The sequence below is a fragment of the Pseudophryne corroboree genome, chromosome 1 (assembly GCF_028390025.1).
Source record: "Pseudophryne corroboree isolate aPseCor3 chromosome 1, aPseCor3.hap2, whole genome shotgun sequence".
Lineage (NCBI taxonomy): Eukaryota > Metazoa > Chordata > Amphibia > Anura > Myobatrachidae > Pseudophryne > Pseudophryne corroboree.
In genome coordinates, this window is record NC_086444.1 from 7,387,829 (window position 1) to 7,407,491 (window position 19,663).

Genomic DNA, 19,663 nt, shown 5'->3' on the forward strand with positions numbered 1-19,663 from the left:
GAATCATTATTGTTATACTATATGATTCTTGCAAAGCTTACGTCTTTCTGCACACCAATGGCGCAATTTTTAGCCTGAGCGGGAGTTGCAGTAATTGTTGGGCATTTTAAGAAGGGTTAATCGTTGAGTTAATGATGTTCCGTGTTCATCCTTTTCATCTAAGGCTTCAGCGGTCTTATAGCCCCATGGGGTACCTGTGTTCCAGGCAGCCGCGGACCATGAGCTGCAATCATTTCCCCAGTTATGGCCTGTAACGCAAATATAAGGTACCTCGGGGCTTAGGTTGTCTGTGGTGTCAGCACGGATCTGGTAGTCAACAGACTTTTGGACAGCAGCTAGTTGGGGGAATTGGAAATAATCTAGTATGTAGGTTGCGGTGTATGTGGTGGAAGAGTTATACCATAGTGTCAGTTTCCCTTATTCTGAGTTATATCAACCTCAGTCATTGAGAGGGGAAAAATGGGCCAGTAGGGCTATCAAGATAGTCCCCAGGGTAAAGATAGGGGGCAGGTTCTTCATCGTTTTCTGTTCTTCTGTCTTCGCTAGGTGGGAGGTCAGGGCTGTCTGCCCCGGTTCGTACCTCACTGGAATCACTTGCTTCCCTCTCTAGGTCTGGTCTAGGAACCTTTTTTACTCGGGATGCATGGATCCAGGTAGGACTTTCCTCTGTCAGGACTGCGGTTCGGGTTACAGCAACGACTTCCGCCTCTGGGCCATAGGTGAAGTCTCCTGGGCTCTTGCTGCGGGGGAGGATCTTCACCACTACTCTGTCTCCGACCTTAAAAGGGTGTGTTGGTTCCTGTGGATTCAAAGGGTTTTTACAAACAACCTCATGTTCAATTTCATCAAGTTTGGTTATGAGGGCCCTGACATACTCTTCCCTTATAAATTCTAGATCTCCTTCCTGTATCATCAACGGTTTCTTAGCCCAGGGTGTGGGGAAGGGTCTACCCATTAGTATTTCAAAGGGTTCAAAGGGTGAGTATCCTAGAGTTTTCTGTGGGGTCATTCTGATTTCTGCTAGGACAATGGGAAGGACCTGCTTCCATTTGTGGAAGGTACCTCCTGTGGCCTTCCTTAGTTTGTCTTTGAGGGTCCTATTCATTCTTCCTACGACCCCTGAACTCTGCAGGTGGTACCGAGCTTTTACTAAGGCCTGTGTGATTTTGGCTGTAAAGGCTGAGCCTTTATCACTATTTATTTGCAGGGGGCACCCCCATCTAGGGATGATTTTCTGTGTTAGGATTCTTGCTACTGTCTTGGCATCCTCTGACTTAGTTAGGAATACTTCTGGCCAGCGGGAGAACATATCTACAATGACCAGGGCATATTCTTGTTTACCTGTACCAGGGATATGGGTAAAATCAATTTGTAAGTGTGTAAAAGGGGTGGTGGGGTATTCAAGATGCTGGTGTTTAGCTTTATTAGGGTTGTTCCTGAGGCAAGTGATGCATCTGCTAACATACTGGTCCACAAGTGATTTGGCATTAGTAACATAAAAATCATTGGTTAGTAGGAGGAGTGTTGTGGCTTCACCACGGTGACCAACACCACGGCAATGGGCAACGAGCAAAGGGGCACTGGACTGGGGTATACAGGGTTTCCCCTCTTTGCAGATTAATCCTGATTTAGGATTTTTCTGCAGAATTGGGTAAATCCAGTCGGAGAGATCAGTATTAGTCGCAGCAGCTTGAAGTTGAGTGAGCAGATGGACGTTGTCAAGGGAGGGACATGCTCTAGTGAGTGCAATGAGTTCTGCAGCTTGCGCGGACTGATAAGGTATTGGTAGGGTTTCCAACACAGTGTCAGGGAGGGTGACAATGGCATAGCCAGCCTGGTATGTATTGTCATTGGGCCTACTACAGGAGCCGTCAACAAAAACTATGTCTGCGCCTGGTATGGGAACGGGAGACATGTCAAGTCTGGGAGAAGTTTCAGCTTCAATGGAAGCAGCACAGTCATGTAGGTCGGGTGGTTCATCCTCGGGACCTTTCAAGCCTAAAAGGGCATTGAGAATGGGTGCAGGGCCAGAAGAACTAGCAGTGTACTTAATGGTAAGGGTAGGGTTACTCAAAAGGAGTACTTCATATCCACTAAGGCGTTGTGCTGACATGTGCTGTGTGTGTAAGCCTTTAAGTATTGCCAGGACATCATGTGTGGTGTGGAGTACTGTGATGTGGCCTAAAGTGAGGGTAGTGGCCATTTCTGCAACCATTGCACAGGCTGCCAAAGCCCTGAGGCAGGCAGGCATACCTTGCACAGACACTGGCATGACTTTGGAAAAAAAATGCCACGGGGCGCAACTTCCCTCCATGAAACTGTGTGAGCACCCCCGCCATGGTTTTACAATTGTCCCTTGCATATAGATGGAAAGGTAGTACATAATTGGGGAGGCCAAGTGCCGGACTTTTCATCAACATACATTTTAAACTTTCATATGCAGTTAACATTTCTTGTGACCATTGTACAGTTTTAGGTTTGTCCTTCATACCTTTTCTTATTACCCTCTCTCTTTTATTAACATTTTTTATTAACTTTTTTCACCATACCCTTTCATCAATTTACTAAACCTCTGAGTATTAACCTAAAATGTATGTATGGGGATCATAATTCATAATTGAGTAAGAATATTCACCTAATTTACCTACTTATTCCAATTATCATTTAATGCTACACTTCTGACAATAGATTTATAACTTAATCAATATTTATGTATCATTCTTAATAATTACTTCTTCCTTTTATTCTCTTAAGAGATACATTCTAGATAGCCTAGCTACTATCATTAGATACACAACACACCTCCTTTTGGAGGATTCTCCCACCTAGCCTTCTTTTTCTTTCTTCTCTTTTCTCTCTATTTTTATCTGTGTTGCACATGTGTATAACGCACATGTATATGTGTAGACTTCCTTATCTATAATCTACACCAGTTTTTAATTACTGACTTATCTATATCTAGAAAAATCTCCCCATTTTGTTGCACAACTAGTGAATATTCATACATGCTAAATATTGGTTTACTAATAGATATACCGTACTTTTGAGTCGGATATACAATATTACAGATAGATATAGTTCCTTTATATGAAGGGAGCCGTTTTTGTGCTACTCATATTATATATGTTGCCACATGTGTCCTACATCCTGTGTATGTCGTCTTATATGTGCTTATATCTTGAATACAACGCAATCTTTATTATTTAAAAAACCCTGTTTCCCAATTTCTTACTTGTTTTCTTATTTCTTATATGCTATAAGATATAGACAATGGTGCTTAAAACGTATGAAAGGAGCACAATCTGATATAAATATAACTGCATATGGACTTTAGCAACATGCCCCGTCAAACATGGCATGCATTGAATTCCGTTAGGGATTACACAGGCACAGCGCACAGTGAGGGTGGATATGACGTATATCCTGGACCGCAAGTAAGGGCACAACGAGGAATAAGAAGACTGGACGATGAATCATCTGGCATCCTGACGAAGCCTGTGCTATACAGGCGAAACGCGTAGATCACCGAACAACGGATTGGACACACGCTATTGAAAACAATGACCACCGTTGCTGATTCCATTTGTCTGCCGGCAGACATCCGTTTCTTCGCACACCTATATGAGACCCGAACAGCGGCCAACAGACTACCAGTGGGACTTACAAATTAGCGGTGAGTGAACTTTGGAATTCATCCATATCTACTACTACTGCCTAACTACTGCTTAAAGACCCTGGCTGGAGAGACTGTTACTTTGTATCGAGGATTGGATACATATAAGCACTGTTTTGGATACAGTAACACATAGGAGTTAAAATCATCAAGCACCTCATATGTCATTTTTAGTAGAATAAACCGCACAAGCGTCTCTACTAATACAGCAGAATTTATACTTCCCAATTCTATCTTATTTGTTTGTCCAGTGTCATCTATATATGAATACCGGTATTAGGAAACACACTTGCACCTTTTATAGCTAATAAACCTTTTCCTTTCCTTTTAACTTATCAGACATTTGATGTGCAATTACCTTTTATGAAAAAAAAAATTCTATGAACATTACACACCACATACAGAATTGTCATTTATGAATTCTTTTTTATCGTTGGACATGGAAATTAGATAACCTATAGATTCTCGTTTTATTCTATTAAGAAAAATAAAATACAAATACATTTTTTACCACTATTTGTATTACTGTCCTATGTTTAATAGCGCTGGGAGTAACCAATTTTTTTATCAGATTTAACAGGGCTAGTGGAAGCTCACATCTCCGTAGCTGCTTTTTAAACATAAGGTATTAGCGCAGCCCTCACTACATACTTTTAAATACCTGATAATCTGGAACAGTATTGAATAGAACTGTGACTTTTCAGCTTTTTTATTTTGAGACCTGTACTTCAAGAATATGCAATCTATTACTGTTAGGTATACCAGTACTGTGTTAACTTTATTTATATATATATATATATATTAGAGATGAGCGCCTGAAATTTTTCGGGTTTTGTGTTTTGGTTTTGGGTTCGGTTCCGCGGCCGTGTTTTGGGTTCGAACGCGTTTTGGCAAAACCTCACCGAATTATTTTTGTCGGATTCGGGTGTGTTTTGGATTCGGGTGTTTTTTTCCAATAACACTAAAAAACAGCTTAAATCATAGAATTTGGGGGTCATTTTGATCCCAAAGTATTATTAACCTCAAAAACCATAATTTACACTCATTTTCAGTCTATTCTGAATACCTCACACCTCACAATATTATTTTTAGTCCTAAAATTTGCACCGAGGTCGCTGTGTGAGTAAGATAAGCGACCCTAGTGGCCGACACAAACACCGGGCCCATCTAGGAGTGGCACTGCAGTGTCACGCAGGATGTCCCTTCCAAAAAACCCTCCCCAAACAGCACATGACGCAAAGAAAAAAAGAGGCGCAATGAGGTAGCTGTGTGAGTAAGATTAGCGACCCTAGTGGCCGACACAAACACCGGGCCCATCTAGGAGTGGCACTGCAGTGTCACGCAGGATGGCCCTTCCAAAAAACCCTCCCCAAACAGCACATGACGCAAAGAAAAAAAGAGGCGCAATGAGGTAGCTGTGTGAGTAAGATTAGCGACCCTAGTGGCCGACACAAACACCGGGCCCATCTAGGAGTGGCACTGCAGTGTCACGCAGGATGGCCCTTCCAAAAAACCCTCCCCAAACAGCACATGACGCAAAGAAAAAAAGAGGCGCAATGAGGTAGCTGACTGTGTGAGTAAGATTAGCGACCCTAGTGGCCGACACAAACACCGGGCCCATCTAGGAGTGGCACTGCAGTGTCACGCAGGATGTCCCTTCCAAAAAACCCTCCCCAAACAGCACATGACGCAAAGAAAAAAAGAGGCGCAATGAGGTAGCTGTGTGAGTAAGATTAGCGACCCTAGTGGCCTAGTGGATACTAGTATACAATTATGGACGGGCTGCCGAGTGCCGACACAGAGGTAGCCACAGCCGTGAACTACCGCACTGTACTGTGTCTGCTGCTAATATATAGACTGGTTGATAAAGAGATAGTATACTCGTAACTAGTATGTATGTATAAAGAAAGAAAAAAAAACCACGGTTAGGTCACTGGTATATACAATTATGGACGGGCTGCCGAGTGCCGACACAGAGGTAGCCACAGCCGTGAACTACCGCACTGTACTGTGTCTGCTGCTAATATATAGACTGGTTGATAAAGAGATAGTATACTCGTAACTAGTATGTATGTATAAAGAAAGAAAAAAAAACCACGGTTAGGTCACTGGTATATACAATTATGGACGGGCTGCGGAGTGCCGACACAGAGGTAGCCACAGCCGTGAACTACCGCACTGTACTGTGTCTGCTGCTAATATATAGACTGGTTGATAAAGAGATAGTATACTCGTAACTAGTATGTATGTATAAAGAAAGAAAAAAAAAACCACGGTTAGGTCACTGGTATATACAATTATGGACGGGCTGCCGAGTGCCGACACAGAGGTAGCCACAGCCGTGAACTACCGCACTGTACTGTGTCTGCTGCTAATATAGACTGGTTGATAAAGAGATAGTATACTACTAATATTATATACTGGTGGTCAGGTCACTGGTCACTAGTCACACTGGCAGTGGCACTCCTGCAGCAAAAGTGTGCACTGTTTAATTTTAATATAATATTATGTACTCCTGGCTCCTGCTATAACCTATAACTGCCCTGGCACTGCAGTAGTGCTCCCCAGTCTCCCCCACAATTATAAGCTGTGTGAGCTGAGCAGTCAGACAGATATATAATATATATAGATGATGCAGCACACTGGCCTGAGCCTGAGCAGTGCACACAGATATGGTATGTGACTGAGTCACTGTGTGCTGTGTATCGCTTTTTTCAGGCAGAGAACGGATTATAAATAAAAGTGGTGGTCACTGGTCACTATCAGCAAAACTCTGCACTGTACACTACTGAGTACTCCTAATGCTCCCCAAAATTAGTAAATCAAGTGTCTAAACGGAGAGGACGCCAGCCACGTCCTCTCCCTATCAATCTCAATGCACGTGTGAAAATGGCGGCGACGCGCGGCTCCTTATATAGAATCCGAGTCTCGCGATAGAATCCGAGCCTCGCGAGAATCCGACAGCGTCATGATGACGTTCGGGCGCGCTCGGGTTAACCGAGCAAGGCGGGAAGATCCGAGTCGCTCGGACTCGTGAAAAAAAACATGAAGTTCTGGCGGGTTCGGATTCAGAGAAACCGAACCCGCTCATCTCTAATATATATATATATATATATATATATATATATATATATATATATATATATATATACACACAAATCTGCTTTGTACAGTATAAGGGAACTCCCATTTATTTAGATTATTTATTAATGGTAGCTAATGATTCTGATCACATTAGACAGAGTGCAGATATCTCCATGTGTCAGATATCAATCCCAGGTGTTAGTAACTCCAACAATGTTTCAAATAAGTATTTGGGTCTGATTCTGAGTCTGATGCAGTTGCCGGTGTGTTTGTCACTTCTGCAACTTTATGCAAAGTCCTCGCGTCGCGCCTGAATGTGCAAAGACTGGGGCACAAAGTTTGAGTGTCATCAGTTGCGGCAAGAGTACTTGAAGCCACCACCTGTCACATCATAGAAACTTTCACCAGCCCCGCGCTACGAGGTAAATTTACTAAGATTCATGTTGCAGACTATTTCTTCCGAGATCAATCTCTACTGACATCGGCCGTATGAGTTTGTAACTTTTTTAAAAAACATGGTAATTTACTAAACTACTGTGTTTTTTCAATTCATATTGTTAGGCCGTGTTTTACGGGAGAGATTAGTCTGTGCAGGCAATCCACCATGTGTTCCCGTGCTGCGAGTGTAGTCATTCAGGTGGGGAGTTAGCAGAGTCCCATCATATACCCCTTTCACAGGTTATTGCCAGGTTGACCCGGGTCGAAAGTGCGATGTGAAAGTAGAGTTAGTGATGAATATCTCAGTCCATATCAAGGCCAGCTTCATCAGAAGAGTCCATGACATCCCATAACACGCAGCATCGCATTGCAACCACATAGCTAACGCTCTATCACCATGCTTGTGAATCAGAAAGACACCGCTCCACTGCCCGACACCAGCATTGTGTGCCAACCAGGACCTTTGTCTCAGTATATATGTACCGAGGAGCATGTGCTGGTGACTTTATCTTTACCATTCATTCTGTGATTCTTGTATCTGGTTTCAGACATTTCTGTGTTTTTCAGAGCTGTAACTAGACTTTTTGGTGCCCTGTGCCAGAGAGAGAATTGGCGCCCCCCCCCCCCCCCCCCCATTGTTTTGCAATAGGGACATAAGGCGCATGCACATTTATAGACCACTGCAAGACAATGGATTTAGACACAAATCCTCTTTATACCGCATTCATGCACTTACTGTGAGAGCTCGTTGTTGTTGTTCAGTTACAATACCCTTTATTAAATAACACATTTTAAAATACACAGGATTCAAACCTATAACCTGTTGTATTCTAATCACACACCCTACTCATTGAACTATGGCCCTCATTCAGAGTTGATCGCTAGCTGCTTTCATTCGCAGCGCGGCGATCAGGCAAAAATATTGTCATTTTTGCGCATACGTATGGGTTGCAGTACGCACGCGCCAAGTACTTTCACTCAAAAGTATGCAATTTTACACAAGGTCTAGCGGCGCTTTTCAGTCGCACTGCTGATAGGTGAGTGATTGACAGGAAAGGGGTGTTTCTGGGAGGTAACTGACCGTTTTCCGGGAGTGTGCTAAAAAACCCAGGTGTGTCAGATGAAAACGCAGGCATGCCTGGGAAAACGGGGAAGTGGCTGGCCGAACGCAGGGCGTGTTTGTTACATCAAAGCAAGAACTAAACTGTCTGAGGTGATCGCAATCTAGGAGCAGGTCTGGAGCTACTCAGAAACTGCACAAAAATATTTATGAGCAGTTCTGCTAACCTTTAAGTCACACTTCTGCTAAGACACACTCCCAGAGGGCGGCGGCTTAGCGTGTGCAATGCTGCTAAAAGCAGCTAGCGAGCGATCAACTCGGAATGAGGGCCTGTGTGATTCTGCATAAAAACTTAGAACTATATGAAGCTACTGGTATTGCAATTGAGCAGATCTATGTAGTGTGCAGCCACACATCCAATCTCTTGCAGCCGCACACTACATAGATCTGCCGCAATGCTGATCATTCTCTCACAAAGTACAAGGTAAGCTTCAAATAGTTAGAATTCTCTACCTTTCTATGTAAGTGCAGATAGCTCAATGAATAGATTGTCTGATTGCAATGCCACAGGCAATGGGTTTGAATCCCGGGTATGTCACCATCTTGAAATGTGATAAAGGACAGTGTGACTGAATAACAAAGAAATCTCAAGTTAATGCATGAATGTTGTATAGGTATTAGTGACAGAAGGGGTCAGGGTAGGAGACGGCGGCAGAAAAGAAAATGCTGGCTACGAAAACGGGGGAAGCTGCAAGTGAAAGTGATTAAAACAGATAACTGACAAGTGCCACCAACAGCGCCCCTACCCTGCAGCGCTATGTGCAGAGCACACTCCGCACACACCTAGTTACAGCTTTGTTCTTTATTTACTCTTCAATCCCATTAATTGTTATGATATTTATTTCTATATCTATACTGTATATTATTTTTGTTTATTATATACTGTTATTTTGTACGCAGTTGAATTGAGTGGCAGCGTCTATGAGGCTAGTTTTTAGAACTTTATATCCTGCCGCTGTGTCACAATAAATATTCCATGTATTATGTAATGGTTTCAGGTTTTTGCCCTGAAGATTGGATATTAGTTGGTAAAAAATGTATATGGATCTCCAAGGACACAGCTACATGGAGCCAAAGTAACCAAGACTGTGAGACGCGAAATTCCAACTTAATGATTGTGAACTCTGATGATCCTAAACTTCAGGTATAGTCTGCCGGGCATTGTGATACATAGTAACTGAGACCTTATTATATTGCGTCCACATTTGCTGTTGTAACTGTAATCAGCATTAGGCAGCGGCAGATTTATAATGGGTGCAGTGTGCATGCTGCACACCGCCCCTGGTGCCAGAGGGGTCAACACTGCATACACTGCAATACTTTTATCATTACTTCCTGTACCTCTGAGGAGTCCCGCAGCCGCCATGCCATTTTCCCGGAGACCTGCACATCACCTAGTGCTCAGTCACTGTCACTCCCTGGTAAGAGGAAGGGGTGCCATTTTCCCGGAGACCAGCACATCACTTAGTGCTCAGAGTCAATGTCACTCCCTGGTAAGAGGAGTGGACGCCATTTTCCTGAAGAGCTGCACACCATCTAGTGCTCAGAGTCACTGTCAATACCGATGCCTGCTAGGGAGGAGGGGGCCAGTTACTACACCCCCTCCTCTCTTAATGCACCCCAGGCATTAGGTAATGTTCTCCTCTGACTGCACAATCATTGAAAGCTCCCTGGTTTGACATTCATATAGTGACAAGCGTCCTTTTACTACCAAGTGTATAGCTTACACATGCTACATCCAGTGGTGCAAGTAGAAATGTTCTCTTACAGGTACTCTGTGCGCACGCCTATGGCTCATGGCAAAAATGGGTGTAGCCACACATCACTAGGGGCATGGCCTCATGACACTGCCCCTTTTCTTTGAACTCTGGGGGCATACACTGTGACATGCATTGTGGTGCAGCTGATGGATTTTTTTTTTCCAGAATTCATAAAAAATAATAGAAAGCTGCATTTTCAGAGGCCAATTTTATCATTATAAACTCTGCATGCAGCGTGACAAGTGAAACCATTTTATACTTTATTACTTTGCTCTTTAATTTATTAGCCTTTTATTATTTTAAATAAGCTCATAAATTAAAGAAAAGCAAAACAATCATGTATAAAATGGTTTCTCTTGTCACGCAAAGTTTACCATTATAAAATACTTTATAAAGGGGGTGTGGTCAAAAAATGGTATGGTCTCACAGGGAAGGGGCACGGCCATACAGCAATATCCCCAATTCAAATTGTACCACACAGTAGCACAATCTTACACACATTACATGGCACGTATTATCTCTGATTCAGAAAACACCACATAATACTGTAGCGTCTCTTATTCATGTTACAACACACAGAGGTGCCTCTTATTCATGTTATGTCACACAGTAGTGCCCCTTATTCACATAACGCTACAGAATAGCACCTCTTATACACAATGCCCACAGTAGTGCCCCTTATGCACATAACGCTACAGAATAGTGCCCCTTGTGCACAATGCCCACGGTAGTGCCCCTTATGCACAATGCCCACAATAGTGCCCCTTATGCACAATGACCACAGTAGTGCCCCTTATGCACAATGCCCACAGTAGTGCCCCTTATGCACAATGCCCACAGTAGTGCCCCTTGTACACAATGCCCACAGTAGTGCCCCTGTACACAATGCCCACAGTAGTGCCCCTGTACACAATGCCACAGTAGTGCCCCTGTACATAATGCCCACAGTAGTTCCCCTTGTACACAATGCCCACAGTAGTGCCTCTTGTACACACAATGCCCACAGTAGTGCCCCTTGTACACATAATGCCCGCAGTAGTAGTGCCACTTGCACATAATGTCCACAGTAGTAGTGCCACTTATACACATAGGTGGTCATTCCGAGTTGATTGCGGCCAGAAACTTTTTGCTGCTGCTGCGATCAACTAGCCCACGCCTATGGGGGAGTGTATTATAGCTTAGCAGGGCTGCGATCACTTGTGCAGTCCTGCTAAGCTTAAAAAATTTCACACAAAACAAGACCAGCCCTATACCTACTTACCCTGTGCGATGGATCCAGCGATGAAGGGCTCGGCTTTGACGTCACTCCTCCGCCCTCCATTCTCCTGGGCACACCTGTGTTCTACTCAACACTCCCCCCAAAACGTCTCCAAACGGTCCGGATACGCCCTGCACCGCCCTCTTTCTGTCAATCTTCTTTGCTGTCCGTCCTGTGACCGCTTTCTTCTTAAGCCGCATGTAACCTGGTGACCCCTGTCGCCGCCAACGTCGCGCACACGCGCTCTGCGGCCGCCAAGCATGCACATTCCGCACCAGTTCGCACCGCAGCGATAAACCGCTGCGTGTGAACGGGTCGGAATGACCCCTATAATGCCCACAGTAGCAGTGTCCCTTACAAATAATGTTAACAGTAGTATTGACACTTATATACATAATGTCCACAGTAATAGTGCCACTTACATACATGTCTACAGTAGTAGTGCCCTTTACACATAATGCTCACAGTAGTAGTGCCCCTTACACATATTGCCCACAGTAGTACCCACTAGGGCTGGTTCTAGAACTTGTGACACACATGGTGAACACTTCCTTTGGTGCCCCTCCCCCAATGAAAAAAGGGACAGTGCACGCTGGAAGCTCAATACAAAAATATAGAGGCGTGTCCACAGCAGAGTACCAATTCACATTACACTGCACAATAGTGTCTGTCAGTCACATTACACCGCACAGTAGTGTCCATCAGTCACTGTCACAACTGAGGGCCTGAGCTGACGGGAGGCAGCCTCAGTTGTAGGGGCTGAGATGTACCGGAACCTGGGAGGTTGTATCAGACCCCTGGACATGTAAGTAACATGAATAATAACTGCCCGAAGGCGTGACCACGACAACTTAGATAAAAGTCAATGATGTTTATTATGACAACTCCGCATCACAGCAGCAATAAAAGAAAACGTAAAAGTCAGCAAAGAATAAATACAGTTCCTGAGTACTACAGCATGGCAGGAGCCACAGGGCACTGGTAGTGTGAGATAGTTCTTATGATCTTCTAGATGGAAAGTCCTTACCAGGCCCGGCTGTAGCAATGGAGATAACCCAGGATTGTACCAGCTGGTGTTCCAGGAAGAGCTGGGTTGCTGAAGGTAAAACAGCTGCTGTGGATACTGGCTGGAACCAGACTGTTGTTAGCACGGAGTGGATACTGGCTGGAACCAGTTAAATAATAAATGAACTTTGGGAGCGATGAAATGTGAACTGAAATGTAGAACTTGAGAGCGGAGAAATAATAATTCCGGTGGAGAGTGGTAAAGTGTAGAAAGGACACCGGCCCTTTAAGGGAAGCTGTACTCTGCTGGAAGCTGAGGCTGGAAGCAGGTAGTGTTGTAGCTGGAAACAGATGAATCCACAATGGATTGGAGAGTCAGGCTACACCGCAGGTGGAATGCTGGTGCGGGTCTCTATGGTGGAAGTCTTGAGACAGGAGCTGGAACCTGGAAGACAATCATAGAAGAGAGACAAACAGGAACTAGGTTTGACAACCAAAGCACTGACGTCTTCCTTGCTCAGGTACAGCTTACTTATACCTGCAGCAAGGAAGGGGTTGGCTAGGCAATTATGCAAATCAACAACACAGACAGCAGATTGGTGGAAATGATCAGATGACAGAATCCAAGATGGCTGCGCCCATGCAGACACTTGGAGGGAAGTTTGGTTTGTAATCCATGTGGTCTGGGAAACAGTAATGGCGGCGCCGGCCACCGGAGACAGGAGACGCCAGGCTGATAGATGCACATTTAACCACGCGGGCACAGCGGAGGCCGCGGCTGATGAAAAGACCACTCTGCATGTGGAAACTCAGGAACAGCGGAATCCGGTCCTGGAACGCTGAGCCCGCCTTAGGAGGCATCTGAAGGGTAAGTAATGGCGTCCAGATACCCGGATCGTGACAGCACCCCCCCCTTTAGGAGTGGCCCCAGGACACTTCTTAGGCTTTAAAGGAAACTTTGCGTGGAAATTTCGGACCAAGGCAGGAGCATGGACGTCAGAGGCATTGGTCCAAGAGCGTTCTTCAGGACCATAGCCCTTCCAGTCAATGAGATACTGAAGTTGACCGTAACGGTGACGTGAGTCCAGGATCTTGGCCACTTCATACTCAACGCCTCGTTGAGTTTGGACTTTCGGAGTTGGTGGAAGTGAGGAATGAAACCGATTCAAGATTAGCGGTTTCAACAGGGAAACATGGAATGTCCTGGGTATTTTTAAGAAGGGAGGTAACTGGAGTCTGTAAGCAACAGGATTGATGACTTGATCAATTTTAAAAGGACCGATGTAGCGAGGTGCAAACTTCATACTGGGAACTCTTAACCTCAAATTCTTCGTGGATAACCATACCCGATCACCCACCTTGAGAGCAGGAACTGCTCGACGCTTCTTATCCGCAAACTTCTTGTACCTGAACGATGCCTTGAGCAGAGCTGATCGTACGCTCTTCCAGATATTGGCAAACTGATGCAAGGTGATATCCACTGCGGGAACAGAAGTTGCTGGAAGCGGTTGGAACTCAGGGACTTTAGGGTGGAATCCAAAGTTGGTGAAGAATGGTGTTGAGGAAGATGAAGAATGATACTGGTTGTTATGACAGAACTCGGCCCAGGGAAGTAATTGAACCCAGTCATCTTGAGAGGAGGACACATAGATGCGGAGGAAGGCCTCCAAGTCCTGATTCACCCTCTCAGTTTGACCATTGGTCTGAGGATGGTAAGCCGTGGAAAACTTTAACTTGACTTGGAGGACTTGACATAAACTTCGCCAGAATTTGGCTGTGAATTGAACTCCTCGATCTGAGATAATTTCTTCTGGAAGACCGTGGAGTCGGAAGATCTCTTGTATGAATACTTGAGCCAACTTGGAAGCTGACGGAAGACCGGTGAGAGGAATGAAGTGTGCCATCTTGGTGAACCGGTCAACTACCACCCAGATGGTATTGAACTTGTTGCACATGGGCAAATCTGTAATAAAATCCATCGACAAATGGGTCCATGGTCGACGGGGAACAGATAGTGGAACCAGTTGCCCCGCAGGCGACTGGCGGGATACTTTATGTTGAGCACACTTTGGGCAAGATGCAATAAACTCCAAAACGTCCTTTTTCAGAGTTGGCCACCAATAGGACCTAGAGATAAACTCCAGGGTTTTTTGGATACCTGTATGTCCGGCAAAACGGGAAGCATGGGCCCAATGCATGAGCTTCTTCCTTAGTGTCGGCTTCACAAAACTTTTCCCTGATGGGGGCGTAGAGTCCATCCCTACCGTGGAGAATGCCAACGGATTTATAATAGGATGCTTGTCTGAAGACTCTGACTCATTTTCTTGCTCCCATGAGCGGGAAAGGGCATCGGCCTTGCGATTCTGAGAGCCCGGACAGAACTGGAGTTTAAAGTCGAACCTGGAAAAGAAAAGTGCCCATCTGGCCTGACGAGGGTTGAGACATTGTGCGCCTTTTAGATATAGAAGGTTCTTGTGGTCTGTAAGGATGGTGATTGAATGAGAAGCTCCCTCCAACAGATATCTCCACTCCTCTAGAGCGAGCTTGATGGCTAGCAACTCCTGGTCGCCAATGGCATAGTTGCGCTCCGCTGGGGAGAACTTCCGTGAGAAGAAACTGCAAGGATGTAAATGACCATCTTTAGCCCTCTGAGATAACACCGCTCCTACTCCAACGGAGGAGGCATCCACCTCTAAGATGAAAGGAGAGTCGATGTCAGGCTGTTTCAGGACAGGTGCAGAGATGAACCTCTGTTTTAAAAGATGAAAAGCTTGCATGGCTTCTTCAGACCACTTGGACGGGTTAGCACCCTTCTTGGTGAAAGCAGTAATAGGCGCCACAATGGTGGAAAAGTCTCGTATAAACTTTCGGTAATAATTGGCGAACCCTAAGAACCTCTGGACCCCTTTGAGGGTTAAGGGTACCGGCCAATTCTGGATTGCTTGTAGTTTCTCAGGATCCATCTCTAGTCCGGAACCGGACACAATGTACCCTAGAAACGGAATGGACTTGACTTCAAAGACGCATTTCTCTAATTTGCAGTAGAGATGATTGACACGGAGACGGGACAGAACCTCCTTTACCCAGAAACGATGTTCCTCTAAATCGTTGGCAAAAATGAGGATATCATCTAGATAGACCACGACATGACGGTATAGAATGTCTCTGAAGATCTCATTGACGAAATGCTGGAAGACAGCTGGAGCATTGCTCAATCCGAAGGGCATGACGAGGTACTCATAATGTCCGTCACGGGTGTTAAATGCGGTCTTCCACTCGTCACCCTCACGGATCCGGATGAGATTGTATGCACCTCTCAGGTCCAGCTTTGTAAAGATGGTAGCTCCGCTAACTCTGTCAAAGAGCTCAGTAATCAGGGGTAAAGGATAGCGGTTCTTGATGGTAATGTCGTTCAAACCTCTGTAGTCGATGCACGGCCGCAGACCACCATCTTTCTTCTTTACAAAAAAGAAGCCTGCGCCGGCTGGAGAAGAAGAAGGTCGAATGAACCCCTTTGCTAGGTTCTCTTTAATGTATTCCTCCATAGAATGTGTCTCGGGGAGAGACAACGGATAAGTTCGGCCTCGAGGTGGAACCTTCCCTGGAACGAGATCAATCGGGCAGTCCCATTCTCTATGAGGAGGAAGGATATCAGCAGAAGCTTTACTGAACACATCCGTGAAATCTTGATATGGAGGAGGTGGAACATCAGACGACCTGGGGGAGGAAGAACAGACAGGCAACACTTTAAACAAACATGTCTTAGTACAGGAGGAACCCCATGCCAGGATTTGCGTAGTCGTCCAATCAATTGTAGGATTGTGAAGACGGAGCCATGGAAGGCCCAGGACCACAGGATGTGTGGCTCTTGGAATCACTAAAAATGAAATAAGTTCGGAATGAAGAACTCCCACTCTCAGACGAACTGGTAGAGTCCTTAGAGAAATAACTGTATCAAAAATTTTACTGCCATCCACAGCAGTTAAGGAAAAGGACGAAGGAAGTCTCTCGGTGGGTAGGGACCACCGTTTAACATAGGCTTCAGTAATAAAGTTCCCAGCTGCTCCGGAATCCAGGAGGGCAATGACGTTCTGATAACGTTGAGCAACTTGAAGCGAGACTGGGAGGTTACAATCTTGAGGAGATGGAGAGGAGATCATTACTCCTAGCCGGCCCTCTCCTTGGCGAGCTAGGATTTGGAGTTTCCCGGACGTTTGGGACAGGCATTAATGGTGTGAGACGGAGCTGCACAATACAGACAGAGAAACTCGGAGAGACGTCTTCGGCGCTCAGCAGGAGTTAAACGGGAACGGCCAATTTGCATGGGTTCATCTGTAGTTGGTGACAGTTGGCGAGGAGGAGGAGGAGTAGAAGATTTTGGAGCAGATGATCTTCCACGCTCAGTTGCTCTCTCTCTGAAACGTAAGTCAACTTTCGTACAAAGTGAGATTAGCTCATCTAACTTGGAGGGTAAGTCTCTGGTAGCTAACTCATCTTTAATACGCTCGGATAAACCATGCCAGAATGCAGCATACAGGGCCTCGTCGTTCCATGCCAGTTCGGATGCCAGGATCTGGAACTGTATAAGATATTGTCCTACAGTACGTGATTCCTGGCGTAAACGGAGAATCTCAGACGAAGCTGAAGTTACCCTGCCTGGCTCGTCGAAGATGCGCCTGAATGTTGACACAAATGCAGTGTAAGAAGATAGCAGGGTGTCGGACCTCTCCCATAACGGTGATGCCCAATCAAGGGCTGAGCCACTGAGAAGAGAAATAATGTAGGCAATTTTTGTACGGTCACTGGGAAAATTGCCAGGTTGTAGCTCAAACTGAATCTCACACTGGTTGAGAAATCCCCTGCAGAATCTTGGAGATCCGTCAAATTTTGCTGGCGTTGGAAGATGAAGACGTGGAGCAGAAATGGGTAAGGTGGGTGGGGTTATAGCTGGAGTCACTGTGGTTGACGCACCAGACGCGCCTGATCCACGGAGAGTTGTCTGAATCCCATCCAGCCGAGTAGAGAGATCCTGGAGACAGCGGATGATGTGGCCCTGTGCAGCCTCCTGATGCTCTAGTCGGGCTGCCAGTTCTTGCATCGGCCTGGCCGCTTGATCCTGGTCTCCGGCTGGATTCATTAGGTCAGTGCTTACTGTCACAACTGAGGGCCTGAGCTGACGGGAGGCAGCCTCAGTTGTAGGGGCTGAGATGTACCGGAACCTGGGAGGTTGTATCAGACCCCTGGACATGTAAGTAACATGAATAATAACTGCCCGAAGGCGTGACCACGACAACTTAGATAAAAGTCAATGATGTTTATTATGACAACTCCGCATCACAGCAGCAATAAAAGAAAACGTAAAAGTCAGCAAAGAATAAATACAGTTCCTGAGTACTACAGCATGGCAGGAGCCACAGGGCACTGGTAGTGTGAGATAGTTCTTATGATCTTCTAGATGGAAAGTCCTTACCAGGCCCGGCTGTAGCAATGGAGATAACCCAGGATTGTACCAGCTGGTGTTCCAGGAAGAGCTGGGTTGCTGAAGGTAAAACAGCTGCTGTGGATACTGGCTGGAACCAGACTGTTGTTAGCACGGAGTGGATACTGGCTGGAACCAGTTAAATAATAAATGAACTTTGGGAGCGATGAAATGTGAACTGAAATGTAGAACTTGAGAGCGGAGAAATAATAATTCCGGTGGAGAGTGGTAAAGTGTAGAAAGGACACCGGCCCTTTAAGGGAAGCTGTACTCTGCTGGAAGCTGAGGCTGGAAGCAGGTAGTGTTGTAGCTGGAAACAGATGAATCCACAATGGATTGGAGAGTCAGGCTACACCGCAGGTGGAATGCTGGTGCGGGTCTCTATGGTGGAAGTCTTGAGACAGGAGCTGGAACCTGGAAGACAATCATAGAAGAGAGACAAACAGGAACTAGGTTTGACAACCAAAGCACTGACGTCTTCCTTGCTCAGGTACAGCTTACTTATACCTGCAGCAAGGAAGGGGTTGGCTAGGCAATTATGCAAATCAACAACACAGACAGCAGATTGGTGGAAATGATCAGATGACAGAATCCAAGATGGCTGCGCCCATGCAGACACTTGGAGGGAAGTTTGGTTTGTAATCCATGTGGTCTGGGAAACAGTAATGGCGGCGCCGGCCACCGGAGACAGGAGACGCCAGGCTGATAGATGCACATTTAACCACGCGGGCACAGCGGAGGCCGCGGCTGATGAAAAGACCACTCTGCATGTGGAAACTCAGGAACAGCGGAATCCGGTCCTGGAACGCTGAGCCCGCCTTAGGAGGCATCTGAAGGGTAAGTAATGGCGTCCAGATACCCGGATCGTGACAGTCACATTACACCACATAGTAGTACCCATTATAGACATTATGTCATGTTAAAGTCCCTTACACACATTACACCACAGTACAGCAGAGCCCCTTATACACATTACATCAGGTAGAGCACACTTATACACATTATGCCAGGTAGAGCCCCTTATACACATTATGCCAGGTAGAGCACACTTATACACATTATGCCAGGTAGAGCCCCTTATACAGATTATGCCAGGTAGAGCTCCTTATACACATTATGCCAGGTAGAGCCCCTTACACACATAACACCAGGTAGAGCCCCTTACACATGTTATGCCAGGTAGCGCCCCTTACAAACGTTGCACCAGGTAAAGCCTCTTATACATATTGCACCAGGTAGAGCCATACACGTTGAGCCAGGTAGAGTTCATTATCTACATTGTGTATGCTAGGTAGAGCCCCATATACATGTTACAAAAAGTAGAGCCCCTTACACATGTTATGCCAGGTAGAGCCCCTTATACACGTTGCACCAGGTAGATCCCCTTATACATGTTACGCCAGGTAGAGCCCCTCTATAGAGAGAGACAGTGTGTGTGTGTGTGTGTGTGTGTGTGTGTGTGTGTGTGTGTGTGTGTGTGTGTGTGTCCCGTCACTCACCAGACACTGGCTTTCTGTCCTGATCTGGCTGCAGCAGCATACTTCCCAACTGTGCCCCTTGGAGCAGCAGTGAATAGACTGTTCACCTAAAGAGGGACTGGGGGCTTGCCAGCAGCTCACAGAGTGCTCTCCATGCCTCCCACAGTAACAAAAATGCCCCCCCCCCCTCCATTTTCGAGTATCACACCCACTGAGGGGCAGCAAGGTGTGGGCAGTGGATGGGTACGGGGTGACTGAGGCCACGCCCTCAACCACAAGCACTCTGTTTACCACCCTGCTAGCCGACACCTAAAAACACCACTGATGCCCACAGTAGTAGTGCCCTTACACATAATTCCACACATTGT

General features: G+C 45.8%; 1 protein-coding gene across 1 annotated transcript in view; it reads left to right on the forward strand.

Annotated features, from left to right (window-relative positions):
* The window catches only part of LOC134932242 (asialoglycoprotein receptor 2-like), a 372,590-nt gene that overhangs the window by 118,295 nt on the left and 234,632 nt on the right, over positions 1-19,663 (forward strand). Inside the window, exon 3 of the mRNA XM_063926492.1 lies at positions 9,314-9,459. Coding sequence (XP_063782562.1) covers positions 9,314-9,459 — 146 coding nt within the window. The remainder of the gene's footprint in view (positions 1-9,313; positions 9,460-19,663) is intronic.